This window comes from Lynx rufus, unplaced genomic scaffold (assembly GCF_022079265.1).
Source record: "Lynx rufus isolate CCGP_SWC_20201006 ecotype Redwood Valley unplaced genomic scaffold, mLynRuf1.p SCAF_16, whole genome shotgun sequence".
NCBI lineage: Eukaryota > Metazoa > Chordata > Mammalia > Carnivora > Felidae > Lynx > Lynx rufus.
The window spans coordinates 4,775,913-4,791,866 of record NW_025814830.1 but is presented as its reverse complement, the minus strand read 5'-3'; the positions used below and the strand labels follow the sequence as shown (position 1 = coordinate 4,791,866).

Below are 15,954 nucleotides of genomic sequence, written 5' to 3'. Positions count from 1 at the left end.
GGCTGGAGGCGGCCGCAGCGTCACTGAGGCCGGCGGGGCCCCTGCAGTGAAATCTTGCGGCCGCCAGGCGGCGGGGCCCGCCCCCCGGCCGGAGCCATTGGTCCGTGCCCGGGGGAGGGAGCGCCCGCGTCTCCTCATTGGTGGACAAGGTAGGGTTTGCTCTGCTCCGCCCCCCCCAGCGGTCAATGAGAGCCTCAGGGGGCGCGGCTTGTCGCTGTGCTAGCGGATTGGCCCTCAGCTGTGTCAATCCTAAACTTGAGGCTCCAGCGTTAGCAGAGAGAGGAGAGGGTGGAATAAGGAGGAAAGGGAGCGTGGGGGACGTGTGGTTGCCCAAAGAAGTCTTAAGAATTTTGCAATCAGTCTCGGCAAGGAGGCCTGGGTAAAGGGAGGGGTCAGGAGGCGTTGGGAACCGACCCAGGAGTTCCGGGCACCCATTTACCAGCTCAGCCTCGGCGGAAGAGCGGGTCCTGAAAAGTGACGCCACGCCCACACAAGGAGAGTTTGCATATTTATGAAGGAACGCCGAGATCTTTGGAGGACCTTAGCCGTCTAGAGGGACCAGAACGCCTCGTTTCTAGCGCGTTTCCGTTTCCGCTAGGATATTGGCGGTTGGTGAGCATCATGGCAACCGTGGTAAGTGCGGCGTGCGGAGAGCGGAGGGGAAAACCCACACTCCCGAGTCGGAGCGGGAAGGGGACTGAGGACCTGGATCCTTGGATCTAAGGGAGGAGGGGCCTGGGGGTCCGGACCCCTAGATCTGAGGGAGGAAGGTGCTGGGGGCCCGGACTTCTGAGTCTAAGGGAGGAGGGGGCTGGAGACTGGACTCCTGGATCTAAGGGAGGAGGGTGTTGGGTGCCCGGACCCCTGGATCTGAGGGGAAAAGGTGCTGGGGGCCCGGACTCCTGAGGCTGAGGGAGGAGGGGCTGGGGACTGGACTCCTATTATCCTGGATTCAAGTGGATATTCAAGGGCTCAGTGATCAGATCTGACTGCATCGTGTTATGGGAACTCCAGCTTCCCATCTTCTGAGTGCAATCAGCAGCCAGTTCCCCAGTCTTTTGCCCTGAAGTCTAATGAGGGTTGTATAAATGGCACCTGACTATAGGAGAAAGCCCAGGTGGGGACCTGTCTGTGTGCTTGAGAGCGTGAAGTTGCTTAGCCTTGAGCCACAAGAGTGTTGAGAATCTGGAGGGTGTCCGTGGGGATGGGGTTCCAGAGGTGTGGGATCTCGTCATGGAATTGTTTTGGCCATTTTCCTGTTGCAGCACCTCATACTCCGTGTGGATGCTCAGTAAGTTATCACTTGAATGTTTGAATGAATGAGTGCATGTGAGCTCTGTAAAGGAGAGGCCAGCGGCACTGGCCCAGGCACCAAGTACTCGCCCGAGAGACATCTGGAAGAAGAAGGGATGTGGCCTTAGCTTGGGGGTTGAACTGGGTTTCCAGCTACTTGGGTTCCCATAGCGACCCGGAGGGATGGGGGCGGGACTTGAGTCTGTGGCTGCTGCCATGGCAAAAGGGGGTGGGTAGGGAAGAAGAGGAAAGATAATGGCCCCACTCCTGAGACCCAGTTCCCAGGAACATGGATGAACTGTTGGAAGTTTGAAAGGGATGGTGGGTGCTGAGTTTTAAAATGACCTCTGCTTAGGGCGCCGGGTGGCTCAGTCCGTTAAGCGTCAGACTCTTGGTCTCTGCTCAGGTCATGATCTCACGATTGGTGAGTTTGAGTTCAAGCCCTGCATTGGGCTCTCTGCTGACGGTGCTGACAGTGTGGAGCCTGCTTGGGATTTTCCCTCTTTCTCTGCCCCTCCCCCACTCACTCTCTGTTTCTCTCGAAATGAATAAATAAACTTAAAGCTTTTTAAATGATCTCTGCTTCCATGGGGTCAGTGGACAGCGCAGCGTAGGAGAGGCTTCTCGTGAAACGGAAGGCCTTGTAGACGCAAGTCTATTTGTGTTGGGATTTCTGGGGGCGCCTGGGTGGCTCAGTCGGTTAAGCCTCTGACTTCAGTTCAGGTCATGATCTCACAGCTTGTGAGTTCGAACCCCGCCTCGGGCTCTGTGCTGACAGCTCGGAGCCTGGAGCCTGCTTCGGATTCTGTGTCTCCCTCTTCTCTGCCCCTCCCTGGCTTGTGCTCTGTTTCTATCAAAAATAAATAAGCATTAATAATAATAATGATAAGAAGAAGAAATGCTAAAAAACAAAAGGGGGGGGTTGGGATTTCTGGATCCACGTCCATTTATTGCCTCAAGTGGGGTCCGATGGGCTGTGTGGAGATGTGTGGGGGTCTAAACTCGGTTCCGGAGACTGAAGGCTCCACTAGGTTGGACGCCTCAGTCTCCTCTCCTGGTGGAAGAAGAGAGACCTGTAGGAGGGAAGAGGTGTTGGAGGCAGGTGACCGAGGCACTGGATCAACAGGTTGGCTTCTTAGGCTTTCCTTTCCTTATTGGAAATTGTGAGGGGCGTGTGCCTGGCGCGGTCAACGGAGCGGCAACGCTTGATCTCGGGGTCTTGAGTTCGAGCCCCACGTTGAGTGTAGAGATTACTGAAATAAATAAGGTTTAAAAAAAAAAAAAAAAAGGAAAGAAGTTGTGAGATACTCCAGTGTCTGCAAATAATACAGCCTAAGACCCACCGCCCCGATTTTTTTTAACAGCCTTATTGCAATATCATCCCCCTGCCGTACAAGTTACCCATTTTAAACGGATAGGTCAGTGTCTCTGGTGCGTTCACAGTTGTGCAATCATCACCTCAGTCAGTTTCAGGACATTTTTCATCGTCCCCAGAAGGAAACCCTGTACCTCTTGGCCACGATCCCCCAGCCCTCCCGTACCCTCTGGCTCTAGGCCTCTAGGCCACCACTAATGTGCTTCCTGCCTCTGTGGGTTTGCTCATCCTGGACCTTTCAGGCCAAGGATGGCACACCATCTGTGACCTTTTGTGTCTACCTTCTTTCACTTAGCATGATGTTTTCATTTTTTTTTAAAGATTATTCATTTTGAGAGAGAGAGAAAGAGCAGGGGAGGGACACAGAGAGAGAGAGAGAGAGAGTCCCAAGCAGGCTCCGTGCTGCCAGCACAGAGCCCGACGTGGGGCTTGAAATCACGAACCGTGAGATCATGACCTAGGCCAACATCAAGAGTCAGACGCTCCACTGACTGATCCACCCGGGCACCCCAGAACTTTCTTTTTATGGCTGAATGCTATTCCAAGCGTGGACGTATCACGTTTTGTTTAGCCATGCATCTGTTGGCGGACATTTTGGGTTTTCCCAAGTAAATAAACAAGCTTTACAAAAGCGTATGTGGCTCTTGTGGATAAGGCTGCCGTGGACACTTGTGTGAATCTTCTGGGCGTTCTCGAATTGTCCCGGGGAGGTATCTACTCCTCTCTCGCCGCTATAGGACAAGAGATGGCGGCCGGCTCCTCTTTTCGGAGAGCTGGCGATCCCAGGGGACTTGGTACTTGGCTTGTTGAATGAGCTCAGCATTTCCGTACAGCACATCATTCACCCACCCCGCAAACACTGCACCCCAAGTGAACAAGCGAGACGTGGGCTGTACCCTTCATGGGAGTCCCGTCTATTGGAGCCGAGAACATTGATCTGACAGTCTCCCTCCTATGTGTGAGATCGCACAGGGAGATAGCAGGCTCCCAGAGGAGACCTTTTGTTCTGTCCGGACATCCGGAGACCCCAGAACTAGTCGGGCCTGGGCAAAGGACTCTGGGATGTGCACGTGCAAAGGCCTAGTGACAAAGATCCAGGCAGCGTGGCACAGGGGGCTGGGCAGTCGGGGGCCACGCCACGTCCAGCGTGCTATTCCGCGTTCGTGTCCGTTATCAGGGTTGTGGGAGAGCGAGGGGGGCTTCTTTCTTAACCACACAATTCCTGGGCACCCAACAACGGGCTGAGGCCCCGGGGACAGAGGTGTGAACGAGACAGACACGGTCCTTGTCTTTCTGGAACTCGGTGTACTGTGGTCAGTCAACCAGCGTTTAGTTGGTGACCAACGAGAAGGATGAGAGTGACAGGTGTGTGGGCTCTTGGCCTGCCCACGGGGAAGAGGCACGGAAAGGACTTCCTCCCAGGCCGTGGGCGGGAGGGACAGAGGAGCTGGCGAAAACGCGGACCGCGAGCGCGCTTCTGATGTGTCTTCCTCCGCTCCCAGACAGCCACAACCAAGGTCCCAGAGATCCGAGACGTGACGCGGATTGAACGTATCGGTGAGTGAGCGTGGGTCACGAACAGGGACCTAGACCCTGCCTGCCTTCAACAGAGCCCTGCCCAGGAACCCTGAGAGGGGGGTGGCCTGCCTCCCACCCTGCCCCCCTGTTTGATGATGCAGAGAATCCCGAGTTGCAGAGCGGGCTCAGCAAGGCACGTGGGGGCCTAGCCCGGTTAGGCTCCTGGGCGTACCAACGTTTTGCCAGGAAATCGTAAAAGCGGGTGTTTGCCGAGCGCTCGCTGGGGTCGGCCCGTGCACCCCTCCCACGCTGTGCCATTAGTTCCGCGAGGGCAGGGACCAGCTCTGGCTCGTTTCTGGCTGTGTCCCCAGCAGGGGCCTCGGCAGAGTGGGCGCTCCACAGCTAACCAGCGCACGCGTGAGTTCCTGCCGAATTCTCTCGCTATCCCCGGAGAGGGTGTGTGGCGACCCTTATCCCATTTTTAGCCGAGGAAACCGAGACTCAGAGCAGCCAAGCCACTGGTCCTGGCTCACGCACCGAGGAAGCTGTGAAGGCAGGAGCACGAAGCTGGGGTGCGGTGGGGCCCGCAGGGTGCAGCCACCAAAAAGTGCTTTACCTGCACGGAGGAGGCTGTACTCATTCTTTTAACGTGTATTTATTTTGGCGGGGGGAGGGGCAGAGAGAGAGGGAGACACAGAATCGGAAGCAGGCTCCAGGCTCTGAGCGGTCAGCACAGAGCCTGATGCGGGGCTCGAACTCACGGACCGTGAGATGGTGACCTGAGCAAAGTCGGACGCTCAACCGACTGAGCCACCCAGGTGCCCCCAGTGAAACTTGATTTACAAAAACAAGTGACTCGCCTCCAGGCTGTAGTTTCCCAGCCCGGGTCTGGTGTGCACCATTGAAATCCCACGTCTTTACCTCTTACTGGCCGTGTGATCTCGGGCAAGGAGTTTAATGTCTCTGGCTTCCCTCAAGTTCATGTTGAGGGCCTGAGGCGGTGACTGAACCCCAGAAGCACTCCGGGGTGATCGTCGCTGGGACTCACTGTTTCTCGGGGTTACATGGAACGAAATAAGAACCCTGTGAGGCCATTAGGCTATAAACACAAAATAATTGTGACCGCTCGCTGTCACAGTTAGTTCCTGATCTGACGATGTAGTTAGCCAGGTCTCGGTGATTCTGGTCCTGCTGTGCCGTATCCTAAGGGCAGCTCCAGTTTATTGAGCATTTACCACCACCAGCCATCCTCCCAGTGAGGGGGAGACTCGGGCCCCCCATTTGACCAAGGAGGAAACCAGGGCTGAGGGAAGGAGCCCTTTTCCTCAGGCCACACGTCACCACGAGCCGGCTGGTAACCGTGTCTCCTGGTTCTTTCCCCCAACGCAGGCGCGCACTCCCACATCCGGGGGCTGGGGCTGGACGACGCCTTGGAGCCACGGCAGGTAGGGTTGGGCGCAGTGGGATGGGAAAGCTGATCCGCGGAGGCCTCAGGCGGGGAGGGCCACCTAGGCCCCTGGGGTGACTTAGGAGCTCCCGGAACTTTGGCTACTTACTGATAAAATTCAGCCACACGTAGAGATTTTTTTTTATTTCTTTCTTTTTTTTTATCTTACTGTTTATTTATTTGTGGGGGGAGGGGCAGAGGGCAGAGACAGTGGGAGACAGAGAATCCCAAGCAGGCTCCACGCTGTCAACACAGAGCCGGGAACAGGGCTTGAACTCAAGAACCGTGAGATCATAACCTGAGCCGAAACCAAGAGTCAGACGCTTAACCGACAGAGCCACGCAGGTGCCCCTAGCGTCTGAATTGTCTGAAGATATTGGGGCGGAAAAGGCTTTCTTCCCTTTTCCCCAAGTCCTAGCTAACACCGTGCCCTTTCATGTCACTAGGCAGGAGGGGCTGGAAAAGGGGTCGCAGCCCAATAGGAGGTAACCTGGTGTATTCTCGCCTCCCCCCCTGCAGGCTTCCCAGGGCATGGTGGGGCAGCTCGCAGCCCGGCGGGCAGCTGGGGTTGTGCTGGAGATGATCCGGGAAGGGAAGATCGCCGGGCGGGCGGTCCTCATCGCTGGCCAGCCGGGCACGGGGAAGACAGCCATCGCCATGGGTGAGAGGCCTCTCGGGGCAGGAGCTTTTCTGGTCTCTTACACAGGAAGATAACCCTTCCTGTGTAAATCAAGCTTGGGTTCAGCCACATTTAACCGACAACCCAAAATGGCGGGGTCTAAAACTCTCTGGTTCGTTCTCTCACATAGAAGAGTCTGAATGTAGGCCATTTAGGCACTCGCTGCCATGTCAGGGTCACCTCATGTTCCAAGAGGGTTGCCTAAGCTCCAGCCTTCGCGCCCATGCTCCCACGTAGGAGAAAGGGGACCTGCAGTGAGGGTGTACTTCCCTCCCTTTAAACGTCACTCCCTTTAAGCGGCTGCCTTTGGGCTCCCACTCACTTTTGCTTCTGTCTTATTGACTAGAGCTTAATCGTCTGGTCACAACACGTCTCCACTGCAACACGCTGAGACATTAAAACATTTCTTGTGTTTGAATGTGGGCCATTGCTTCCTTAATAAAATGGGGGTCCAGGCCCTGGGCCAGACACTGAGGACACTTAGATGAGTAGGACCGAAGCCTTGACTTTTCGGGAGTTTCCGTTCTGGGGACACAGTGTGCTGTGATGGACAGAAGAGACTCCTGGCCCTAAGGAGGGAGCAGGGGAGACTTTCCAGATGAATCAGGAGCACAGCTAAGACTTGCAGGATGCCGCGGAGTCCCTGGGACAGACAATAGGGAGCAGGCTGTCCAGGCACCGAGCGCGGCCCACGAAAAAGGGACCAAGAAGGGTTCCCGCCTCCCATTGGTCAGAAAGGTTCAGTGACTTCCTGTCTGTGAGACGTGGCTCGGTGCTTGAAGTGGCTGTAAGAACAGCCCCTCTGTCCTCCAGCCGGAGAGGAGACCCGTCCTCGTGGTGGTTCCCGTGCCTCGTGGTGGAGCCAGGACTCGAACCTGGGTCTGGCTCGAGCCCCCACCCTTAACTACCCTTTCAGCCCTCTTTTGGCCTCTACTCTTGCTCATTACCCCTGAGCCTGGAGGCTAAACAGATCCTGGAGATTGGGAGAGGGGCTTGGCCGGATTATAGGGTCAGGAGGTTGGCCCCCTGGGCAGCGCGACGGCTCTAAGTCGTCACTGGCTTCCTCTGCGTCTCCCTGACCACCCCCAGCGCCGAGCCCACCTCAACTACGCTCCTTCCCGAGGAGCGAGAAGAGCTGCGTTGACCCCGAGTAGCTTTTGGGGACCTGGTGCCAGGCTGCCCCCACCTAACCAGGCCACCCCTTCCCCAGGCATGGCACAGGCCCTGGGCCCTGACACCCCATTCACAGCCATCGCGGGCAGCGAGATCTTCTCCCTGGAGATGAGCAAGACAGAGGCGCTGACGCAGGCCTTCCGGCGGTCTATCGGGGTTCGCATCAAGTAAGCCCAGGACCCGGCGCAGGGGAAGAAGGCAGCTCCCGGCGGCCTCGGATGACCCCTGCCTTCTTCGGCTTGTCCTGTGCCCAAGGGCTCATGGGAGTTAGCGATTCCTGAGGGCCCGAGCGTTGGGCTCTCTTGATCACGCCCTTTCTCTGCCCAGGGAGGAGACCGAGATCATCGAAGGCGAGGTGGTGGAGATCCAGATCGATCGGCCAGCGACAGGGACGGTGAGTCTGCTGAAGGGTCGGGTGGCGGCCGGTCCTGGCTGAGGTCAGCATCCATGGAATGTTCTTGAGCTGCGGGTTGGACCCTTCTGCGTGCCTACGGTAGGGGGTCAGTTGAGTTGACGGTTTATCCCATCTGTGAGCGACACCGTGAGCAGTTAAACCAAGTGGTGTCATGACAGAGAATCTCTGGAAGTTTCTCACCACGAATCCTTAATGGTTCAACCTAAGAACCTGTTCTGTGGCATCTGTACAGCTTAGAGCAAAAAGTTTTTCCTATCCAGCTTACGTAGCTATGATTGGTAGTTGTGATTCGCTGCCTTTTTTCTTTCTTAATTTTTTTTTTTTTTTTTTTGAGAGAGAGACAGAGCACACAAGCGCGTGTGCGCAAGTGGCAGAAGGGGAGCCAGAGAGAGAAAGACAGAGGATCCGAAGCGGGTTCTGAGCTGACCGCACAGAGCCTGATGCGGGGGCTCGAACCCACCAAACCAAGAGATCATGACGTGAGTGGAAGTCGGACGCTTAGCCAACTGAGCCCCCCGGGCGCCCCGTCATCCTTAGTCGCTCCCTTTTTATGAAGCTAAGAATTTTAACACTTTTGTCGTAAAAGAAAACGGATATAAAGAACCACGTAAAATAAGTGTGTAGTCTGGTAAGTTCTTCTAAGGCAAATACCCTTAAAACCACCATGAAGGGGCTCCTGGGTGGCTCAGTTGGTGAAGCATCGGACTCGTGATTTCGGCTCAGGATATGATCTCAAGGTTTGTGGGATCAAGACCCACATCGGGCTCTGTGCTGACGGCACGGGACCTGCTTAGGATTTTCTCTGTCCCTCCCTCTCTCTCTCTCTCTCTCTCTCTCTCTCTTTTTATCAAAAGTAAAAATTTTTTTTATAAGTGGAGTCCTACAGCATTAAGTGACTTTGTGGCTGGCTTCTTTCACATGGCACAGTGTTTTTGAGCTTGTCGTTTTCTCTGGTTTGTCGTTCTCTTTTACACGCTTAAGTGACAGTTTCTAGAAACATGCTAAACAAAAGGACACTTAGACATGCCTCAAGCCTGTTGACCTCACACAGAGTCACCTTCTGTCTCTGTGTCTTATACTGTGGACACCGTCTCTTGGTTGCTCATCGTTTTCAGCGGAAATAGATTTAAGATGTATAATTACATTGACTTGCACTTTTTAATTTTTTTTTTAATCTTAATTTTTTGTTTTTGAGAGAGAGAGAGAGACAGGGTGCAAGCAGGGGAGGAACAGAATGAGAGGGAGACACAGAATCCGAAGCAGGCTCCAGGCTCTGAGCTGTCAGCACAGGGCCCGACGCGGGGCTCGAACTCACGAACCGCAAGACCATGACCTGAGCCGAAGTCCGACGTTTAACTGACTGAGCCGCCCGGGAGCCCCAGTTGACTTGCACTTTTAACACCTGTCTGCAGTCTTCTAAATTAGTCCCATCCATCGGCAATTACATTTTGAATTTAAGAAATATGGTAGGGGGGTATGTGAGTATAGAGAAAACTAGTCCCCAGATAGTTCTTTTCGTTTTGTTTTGTTTTAAAGTAAATTCTACCCCCAACATGGGACTGAAATGCACAACCCTAAGATTAGGCTCCATCGACTGAGCCAGCCAGGTGTCCTGCCCCCAAGATGGTTCTTTATAATTCAGTTTTTATTGGGTGGCTCAGTTGGTTAAGCATCCGACCCCAGCTCAGGTCATGATCTCACAGTTCATGTCGGGCTCTGTGCTGACAGCTCAGGGCCTGGAACCTGCTTCGAATTCTGTGTCTCCTCTCTCTCTCTCCCTGCCCCTCCCCTGCTTGTGCTCGCTCTCTCTCTCTCTCTCTCTGTCTCTCTCAAAAATAAACAAACATTGGGGCGCCTGGGTGGTGCAGTCGGTTAAGCCTCCAACTTCAGCCAGGTCACGATCTCGCGGTCCGGGTCACGATCTCGGGGTCCGTGAGTTCGAGCCCCGCGTCAGGCTCTGGGCTGATGGCTCGGAGCCTGGAGCCTGTTTCCGATTCTGTGTCTCCCTCTCTCTCTGCCCCTCCCCCGTTCATGCTCTGTCTCTCTCTGTCCCAAAAATAAATAAAAACGTTGAAAAAAAAATTAAAAAAAAAATAAACAAACATTAAAAGAAAAATGAAAAAAAATTCAATTTTTATTACAGAAGAAATACATGAATACATCCTCTCCTTAAAAGTTTACAGCAGTGGGGGGGCGCCTGGGTGGCTCAGTCGGTTAAGTTGCCGACTTCAGCTCAGGTCATGATCTTATGGTCCGTGAGTTCCAGTCCCACGTAGGGCTCTGTGCTGACAGCTCAGAGCCTGGAGCCTGCTTTGGATTCTGTGTCTCCCTCTTTCTGTCTCTGCTCCTCCCCCGCTTGTGCTCTCTCTCTCTCTCTCTCTCTCTCTCTCTCAGAAATGAATAAACGTTAAGAAAAAAAATTTTTTTTTAAATGTAAAACCAGGGGTGCCTGAGTGGCTCAGTCGGTTAAGCACCTCTTTTTTGGTTTCAACTCAGGTCATGATCTCATGGTTTGTGGGTTCGAGCCCTGCATCGGCCTCTGCACTGGTAGCACTGAGCCTGCTCAGAGAGTAAGCGGGAGAGGGGCAGAGAGAGAGGGGGAGGCACAGAATCCAAGGCAGGCTCCAGGCTCCAAGCTGTCAGCACAGAGCCTGACACGGGGCTTGAACTCACGAACCGTGAGATGATGACCTGAGCCAAAGTCGGATGCTCAACCGACTGAACCACTGAGGCGCCCCAATAAATAAATCTTTAAAAATAAAAATAAAGGCGTAAAACCGAAATCACCTTTATCTCCCTCCTTAATCCCAACTCTTTTATCCTGCCACCTGTCCCTGCAGAAAGAACTGGAAGGAAGAGACAGGTGGATCTGCTGGAAAAGCCTTAAAGATGTTGACTGTGTTATCTTGTGGGGAGGGAGTGTGGCGTTTTTGTTACCTTAGCTGTGTTTAGCTTAGCTCTGTTTTCTGGGTTTGTGATCAATAAAAAAACGAAAAAACAAACACCTGTTATTTGGATATGAAACAAAGAATGGGAGAGTGTGACCCCCATGTCGTGGGACCCCTAGTCCGTGTTGTTTTTATGGATTTGATCTTTTAGGTAGGTTGTTGGGTGTTTGCTTCCTGGGATTTTAGTCATCGGTTTCCTGAGGTGCCATTGACTTACAAAAGCTGCACACATCGAAAGTTTGCAGGGTGTTAGGACGGGGCGCCTGGGTGGCTCAGTTGGTTACGCGTCCGACTTCGGCTCAGGTCATGATCTCACGGTGCATGAGTTCGAGCCCCGCATCGGCCTCTGTGCTGACAGCTGGGAGCCTGGAACCTGCTTTGGATTCTGTGTCTCCCTCTCTCTCTGCCCCTCCCCTGCTCACACTCTGTCTCTGTCTCTCAAAAATAAATAAATGTTAAAAGCAAATAAAAGATAATAATAAAGTTTGCAGGGTGTTAAGTTTTGGCATACGTGTGTACCCACGAGGCCATCACCACGGTCATGGCCGTGACTATATCCACCACCCCCAGAAGCATCCCTGCGTCGTGCCCATTTTGAGGCTGTGTTGGGGAGACATTGGGCCCCCTCTGAAACTCCTTGCCTGGCGTGTCCCCCCTCTCAGGGCTCTAAGGTAGGGAAGCTGACCCTTAAGACCACGGAGATGGAGACCATATACGACCTGGGCACCAAGATGATCGAGTCCCTGACCAAGGACAAGGTCCAGGCCGGGTGAGCGGCGGGGGCTACGCTGGGTGGCCGGGGTAGGGGAGCTTGGGGCCTTTCCTGTCCTCACCCCTGCCCTTCCCCCCCTCCACAGGGATGTGATCACCATCGACAAGGCCACGGGCAAGATCTCCAAGCTGGGCCGCTCCTTCACACGCGCTCGCGACTATGACGCCATGGGTTCCCAGGTGGGCCAGGGCTCTGGGATGTTTGCATCTCCTCCCTCACCCCCATGGCCCAGAACCACATGTCCCCGGCACTCCTGGTTCTTCCCTGTACCCTCTGGGACAGCCAGGGCGCTTCAACGTAGCAGTTTGCTCGTGAAGGCCGAGGTCCTCCAGGAACCCCCGGTCCTTCAGTGCTCTCGAATGCCCTAGCCGCGACTGCCTCTTGGACCTGGGGTTTCTGGATCCCGTCTCCCCGCCCCCCACCCCCAGACAGCCCCTTCGGGCCCCCCTTTCATGCTCTTCTCTGCTCTTGTCTCTCCCACCCCTCCCGGCCCCACAGACCAAGTTTGTGCAGTGTCCAGACGGGGAGCTCCAGAAACGCAAGGAGGTGGTGCACACGGTGTCCCTGCATGAGATCGACGTCATCAACTCCCGCACCCAGGGCTTCCTGGCTCTCTTCTCAGGTGGGGCCCCTTAAGGTTGCCCAATGGGGGGCACGCGTGTCCTGCCATCACTTCTCCCTGGGGTCTCTGTCCCTGGTTCTCCTCCTCTCTGGGACGTTTCCCGGCCCTTCTGTCGCCTTGCCACTCCGGTCTTGGTCTCTCTTCCCTCTGTCCCTGGCGTCCCGTCTTTATCTTTGGCCGCCCTCCGGCCCTGGATCCCTGTCCCCTGACACTCCCGCTTCCCACAGGCGACACCGGGGAGATCAAGTCAGAAGTCCGAGAGCAGATCAACGCCAAGGTGGCTGAGTGGCGTGAGGAGGGCAAGGCGGAGATCATCCCCGGAGTGAGTACTGGGGGAGGGCAGGTGGCTTGCGGTCGGGGGAGGCGGGAGCAGAGAGGCCTGCGCGGTGGGTTTGACCCTCAGTGGCTCCCAGGTGCTGTTCATCGATGAGGTGCACATGCTGGATATTGAGAGCTTCTCCTTCCTCAATCGGGCCCTGGAAAGTGACATGGCGCCGGTCCTCATCATGGCCACCAACCGAGGCATCACCCGGTGAGCCCCCTCAACGGCCCCCGGGGAAACGGGGTGCCCCGGGCGGTGGGTGTAGCCACAGGGCAAACAGGACCTGTTTGTTGAGCTCCCTGCTGGGACCTTGAACAAGGTAGGCAGGCAACTCCGTTCCACGAGGAAGTCGAGGGACCCTGTTCTTTCTGTCTTTCTGTTTCTGTACCCTTTGCGGCTACGGTTCCCAAGCTGTGTGCCGGGGCATCCCCCGGGCGCTGCAGAAAACACACAAGTGCTGCGGGATGTTTTAAGTTTTTGAGGGAAGCACGGTGACCCGTGTTGGACACTGCATAAATCACTCCAGTTAGGTCACTTAGACCAAACTGCGTAATACAACTTAATATTTCTTTGGGCCCTAAGGACGCCACGGAAAAATTCTGGACACACGAAGTGCCCCAGGTTCTGGTAAAGCTTGGAACGTCTGCCCTCGGGTGTTGCCACTACCCCTGGCCCTGGTGCTCTCTTGTCTGCCTTGTCTGCACGGGACGCCTTCTGAGACAGGCAGCAAACCCACTTGCTCCTCGTTATTTGCACGTGACCTATTTGGGAGTCTGCGTACTCTCCCTGAAATTTACTTGTAACTCCCGAGTCAGGATTCGTGGCACTGTTGTGCTCCTGTGCAGACGCGCGCAGAGTGGCAAAAAATTTGAGTCCCCTGAGGTGGACGCCCCAGACTCAGGTCCGACAAGGTGACACTCTGCCTTCTAGTCTCAGCTCGCATGCTGCAAACGCGTGTTCTTTTTGTGATCTATTTATTGCCACGTTGTCACACTTTATGCTCTTTGTTGGTGATGGCGTGTTTGTTTAAGTTTATTTTAGAGAGCGAGAGTGAGCAGGGCAGGGGCAGAGAGAGACAGAGAGAGGGAGACAGAGAGAATCCCAAGCAGGGTTTTCACCGTCAGCACAGAGCCAGACGCCGGGCTTGAACTCATGAACCATGAGATCGTGACCCAAGAGGAAGTCAAGCGTTGGATGCTTAACCAACTGAGCCACCCAGGTTCCCCAAATAAGATGTCTTTAAACAGGAATTCGGCAGTGCCTGGGTGGCTCAGTTGATTAAGCATCTGACTCCGGCTCAGGTCATGATGGCACAGTTTGTGGGTTCGAGCCCCGCGTCGGGCTCTGTGCTGACAGCTCAGACCCTGGAGCCCGCTTCGGATGCTGTGTCTCCTCTCTCTGCCCCTCCCCGCCTTGTGCTCTGTCTCTTGTCTTTTAAAAATAAATAAACATTAAAAAAAATGCGGGAACACATAGAACCAGGTTATATGTTGGTCGACAAAAGTATCGTGACCACGTAGGCCCACAAGAACCTGACTGGATTTCCCCTAGAAGCAGGGGTTCATCGTTTGCTAATGAGCGTTTGCCCCACTATTCAGAACGTAACTGTCACGAATAACGAGGCCCCGCTCAGTTCCCTGGCACCTGCCATGTGCTGGGCTTGTGCTGGGCCAGGTACAGCAGGGAACAGGACCGGTGCAGTCCCTCCCCCTACGGAGCTGGGCGTCCCGCAGGGGAGTAGGACCTTGATCCAGTAATCCTGGACATAGACACGTAGCTAAAGCCACCCCAGCTCTACAGGGGCGGTGACGCAGTCAAGGGACGGCTGCCTGGTGGGTGGTGCAGCCGTGAGCTGAAGGTTAAGTGGTATTTGCCCAGTGAGTGGGCTGCGGTGGAGGGGAGGGGGTGGGGTATTCCAAGTAGAGGGCACAGAGCGCTGGGTTCTGGGCGCATCGTCCTGACAGCCCTCCCTTCCCCCTCCTCCCCAGGATCCGGGGTACCAGCTACCAGAGCCCCCACGGCATCCCCATCGACCTCCTGGACCGACTGCTCATCGTCTCCACCTCGCCCTACAGTGAGAAGGACACGAAACAGATCCTCCGCATCCGGTATGCACAGGGCCGCCTGGCATCCTGGGGCGGGACCGGGCCGTGGGCCTGGGCGGCAGGGCCGGCGTCCACCCTGCCTGGCAAGTGGGGGCAGCGAGGTCTGAGGAGGGGAGGCCTCTGGGCCTGCAAGCGGCTGGGCTGGGCTGGGCATCCAAGCAGTGGCCTCTGATCTGGGGGCGGGGGGCCACAGTAGAGAAGGGAGGGCACGAGCCAGTGGCTGACACTGGGGGGTAGGACCCTGGACGGGGAGGGTCTGGAGGCCAAGGACCTAGATTCCACGCGACCCCAGGATGCCCAGCGGCGCCCAGGGCGGGGGTGGGGGAGGGCAGCCCCGGCTCACCCCCGCTCCCGCCCCGCCTGCCGGCAGGTGCGAGGAGGAAGACGTAGAGATGAGTGAGGACGCCTACACGGTGCTGACCCGCATCGGGCTGGAGACGTCGCTGCGCTACGCCATCCAGCTCATCACGGCCGCCAGCCTGGTGTGCCGGAAGCGCAAGGTCAGCCCGCCGAGTAAGCACGCGGGGGCCAGCCTGAGCGAGTGAACGGCGCACTCACTGCTCCAAGGGCTGAGAGTGGGTCGTCGCCTTTAGTCCTAGAACATACATTTGCAAAGGCGGGGGGGGCGGGGGACCGTGGTCTGTCGAGTTTACACCTGTATCTCCCGGCCTGATACGTTGCAGGTGCTTAGTAAATGTCTGGCAGCTAGAAGTTAATGCCGTTCGGTCCATTTTACAGATGAAGAGACTGAGGACCGGAGGGGTTGGGCCCACAGTGGGGAGGTGGCCGAGGAGGGATGCGTGCTAACCCCATCCCCCCTGTCCCCACCGTGACCTACCAATCCGGTGGGGGGGGGGGCGGGGGGGCACTGAGGTCTTGTCATCCCCTCTCAGGGCACGGAAGTCCAGGTAGATGACATCAAGCGGGTCTACTCGCTCTTTCTGGACGAGTCGCGCTCTACACAGTACATGAAGGAGTACCAGGATGCCTTTCTCTTCAATGAGCTCAGTGAGTGTCCCCTGCTGCCCCTGCCCCACCCCCCCAGTCCCAGAGGGCTCAGTCCCAGCCCCCTGACCACATGGCCTTCCTTCTCCTCACAGAAGGCGAAACCATGGACACCTCCTGAGCTGATGTGACCCTCGCCCTCCCTCCCCCCCCTGCTCTGTTTTCTATTGGAGTTCTGACACTGTGACTTTGTATAAAATGGTTCTGCTATCGGACCCATTCTGAGCCTGTGTGTGTACGTACTCATACGCGTACCCTAAGCCTGACAAAAGACAACCGG

General features: G+C 55.7%; 1 protein-coding gene across 2 annotated transcripts; it reads left to right on the top strand.

The window, feature by feature from the left end:
• Positions 1-255: 255 nt before the first annotated feature.
• RUVBL2 (RuvB like AAA ATPase 2) lies at positions 256-15,889 on the top strand. 2 transcript variants are annotated; one of them, XM_047077667.1, is made up of 15 exons: positions 257-633; positions 4,171-4,225; positions 5,576-5,631; positions 6,153-6,294; positions 7,523-7,652; positions 7,813-7,879; positions 11,511-11,617; positions 11,706-11,799; positions 12,119-12,242; positions 12,470-12,564; positions 12,656-12,774; positions 14,553-14,672; positions 15,040-15,169; positions 15,563-15,677; positions 15,770-15,889. In XM_047077667.1, exons 1-15 carry the CDS (start codon positions 622-624, stop codon positions 15,793-15,795), a joined length of 1,392 nt encoding a protein of 463 aa, XP_046933623.1. In that variant the 5' UTR covers positions 257-621; the 3' UTR covers positions 15,796-15,889. The 2 variants fall into 2 exon arrangements, with proteins under 2 accessions (XP_046933624.1, XP_046933623.1); XM_047077668.1 differs by lacking the exon at positions 15,770-15,889 and having other exon boundaries at positions 256-633; positions 15,040-15,182; positions 15,563-15,670.
• Positions 15,890-15,954: the final 65 nt, after the last annotated feature.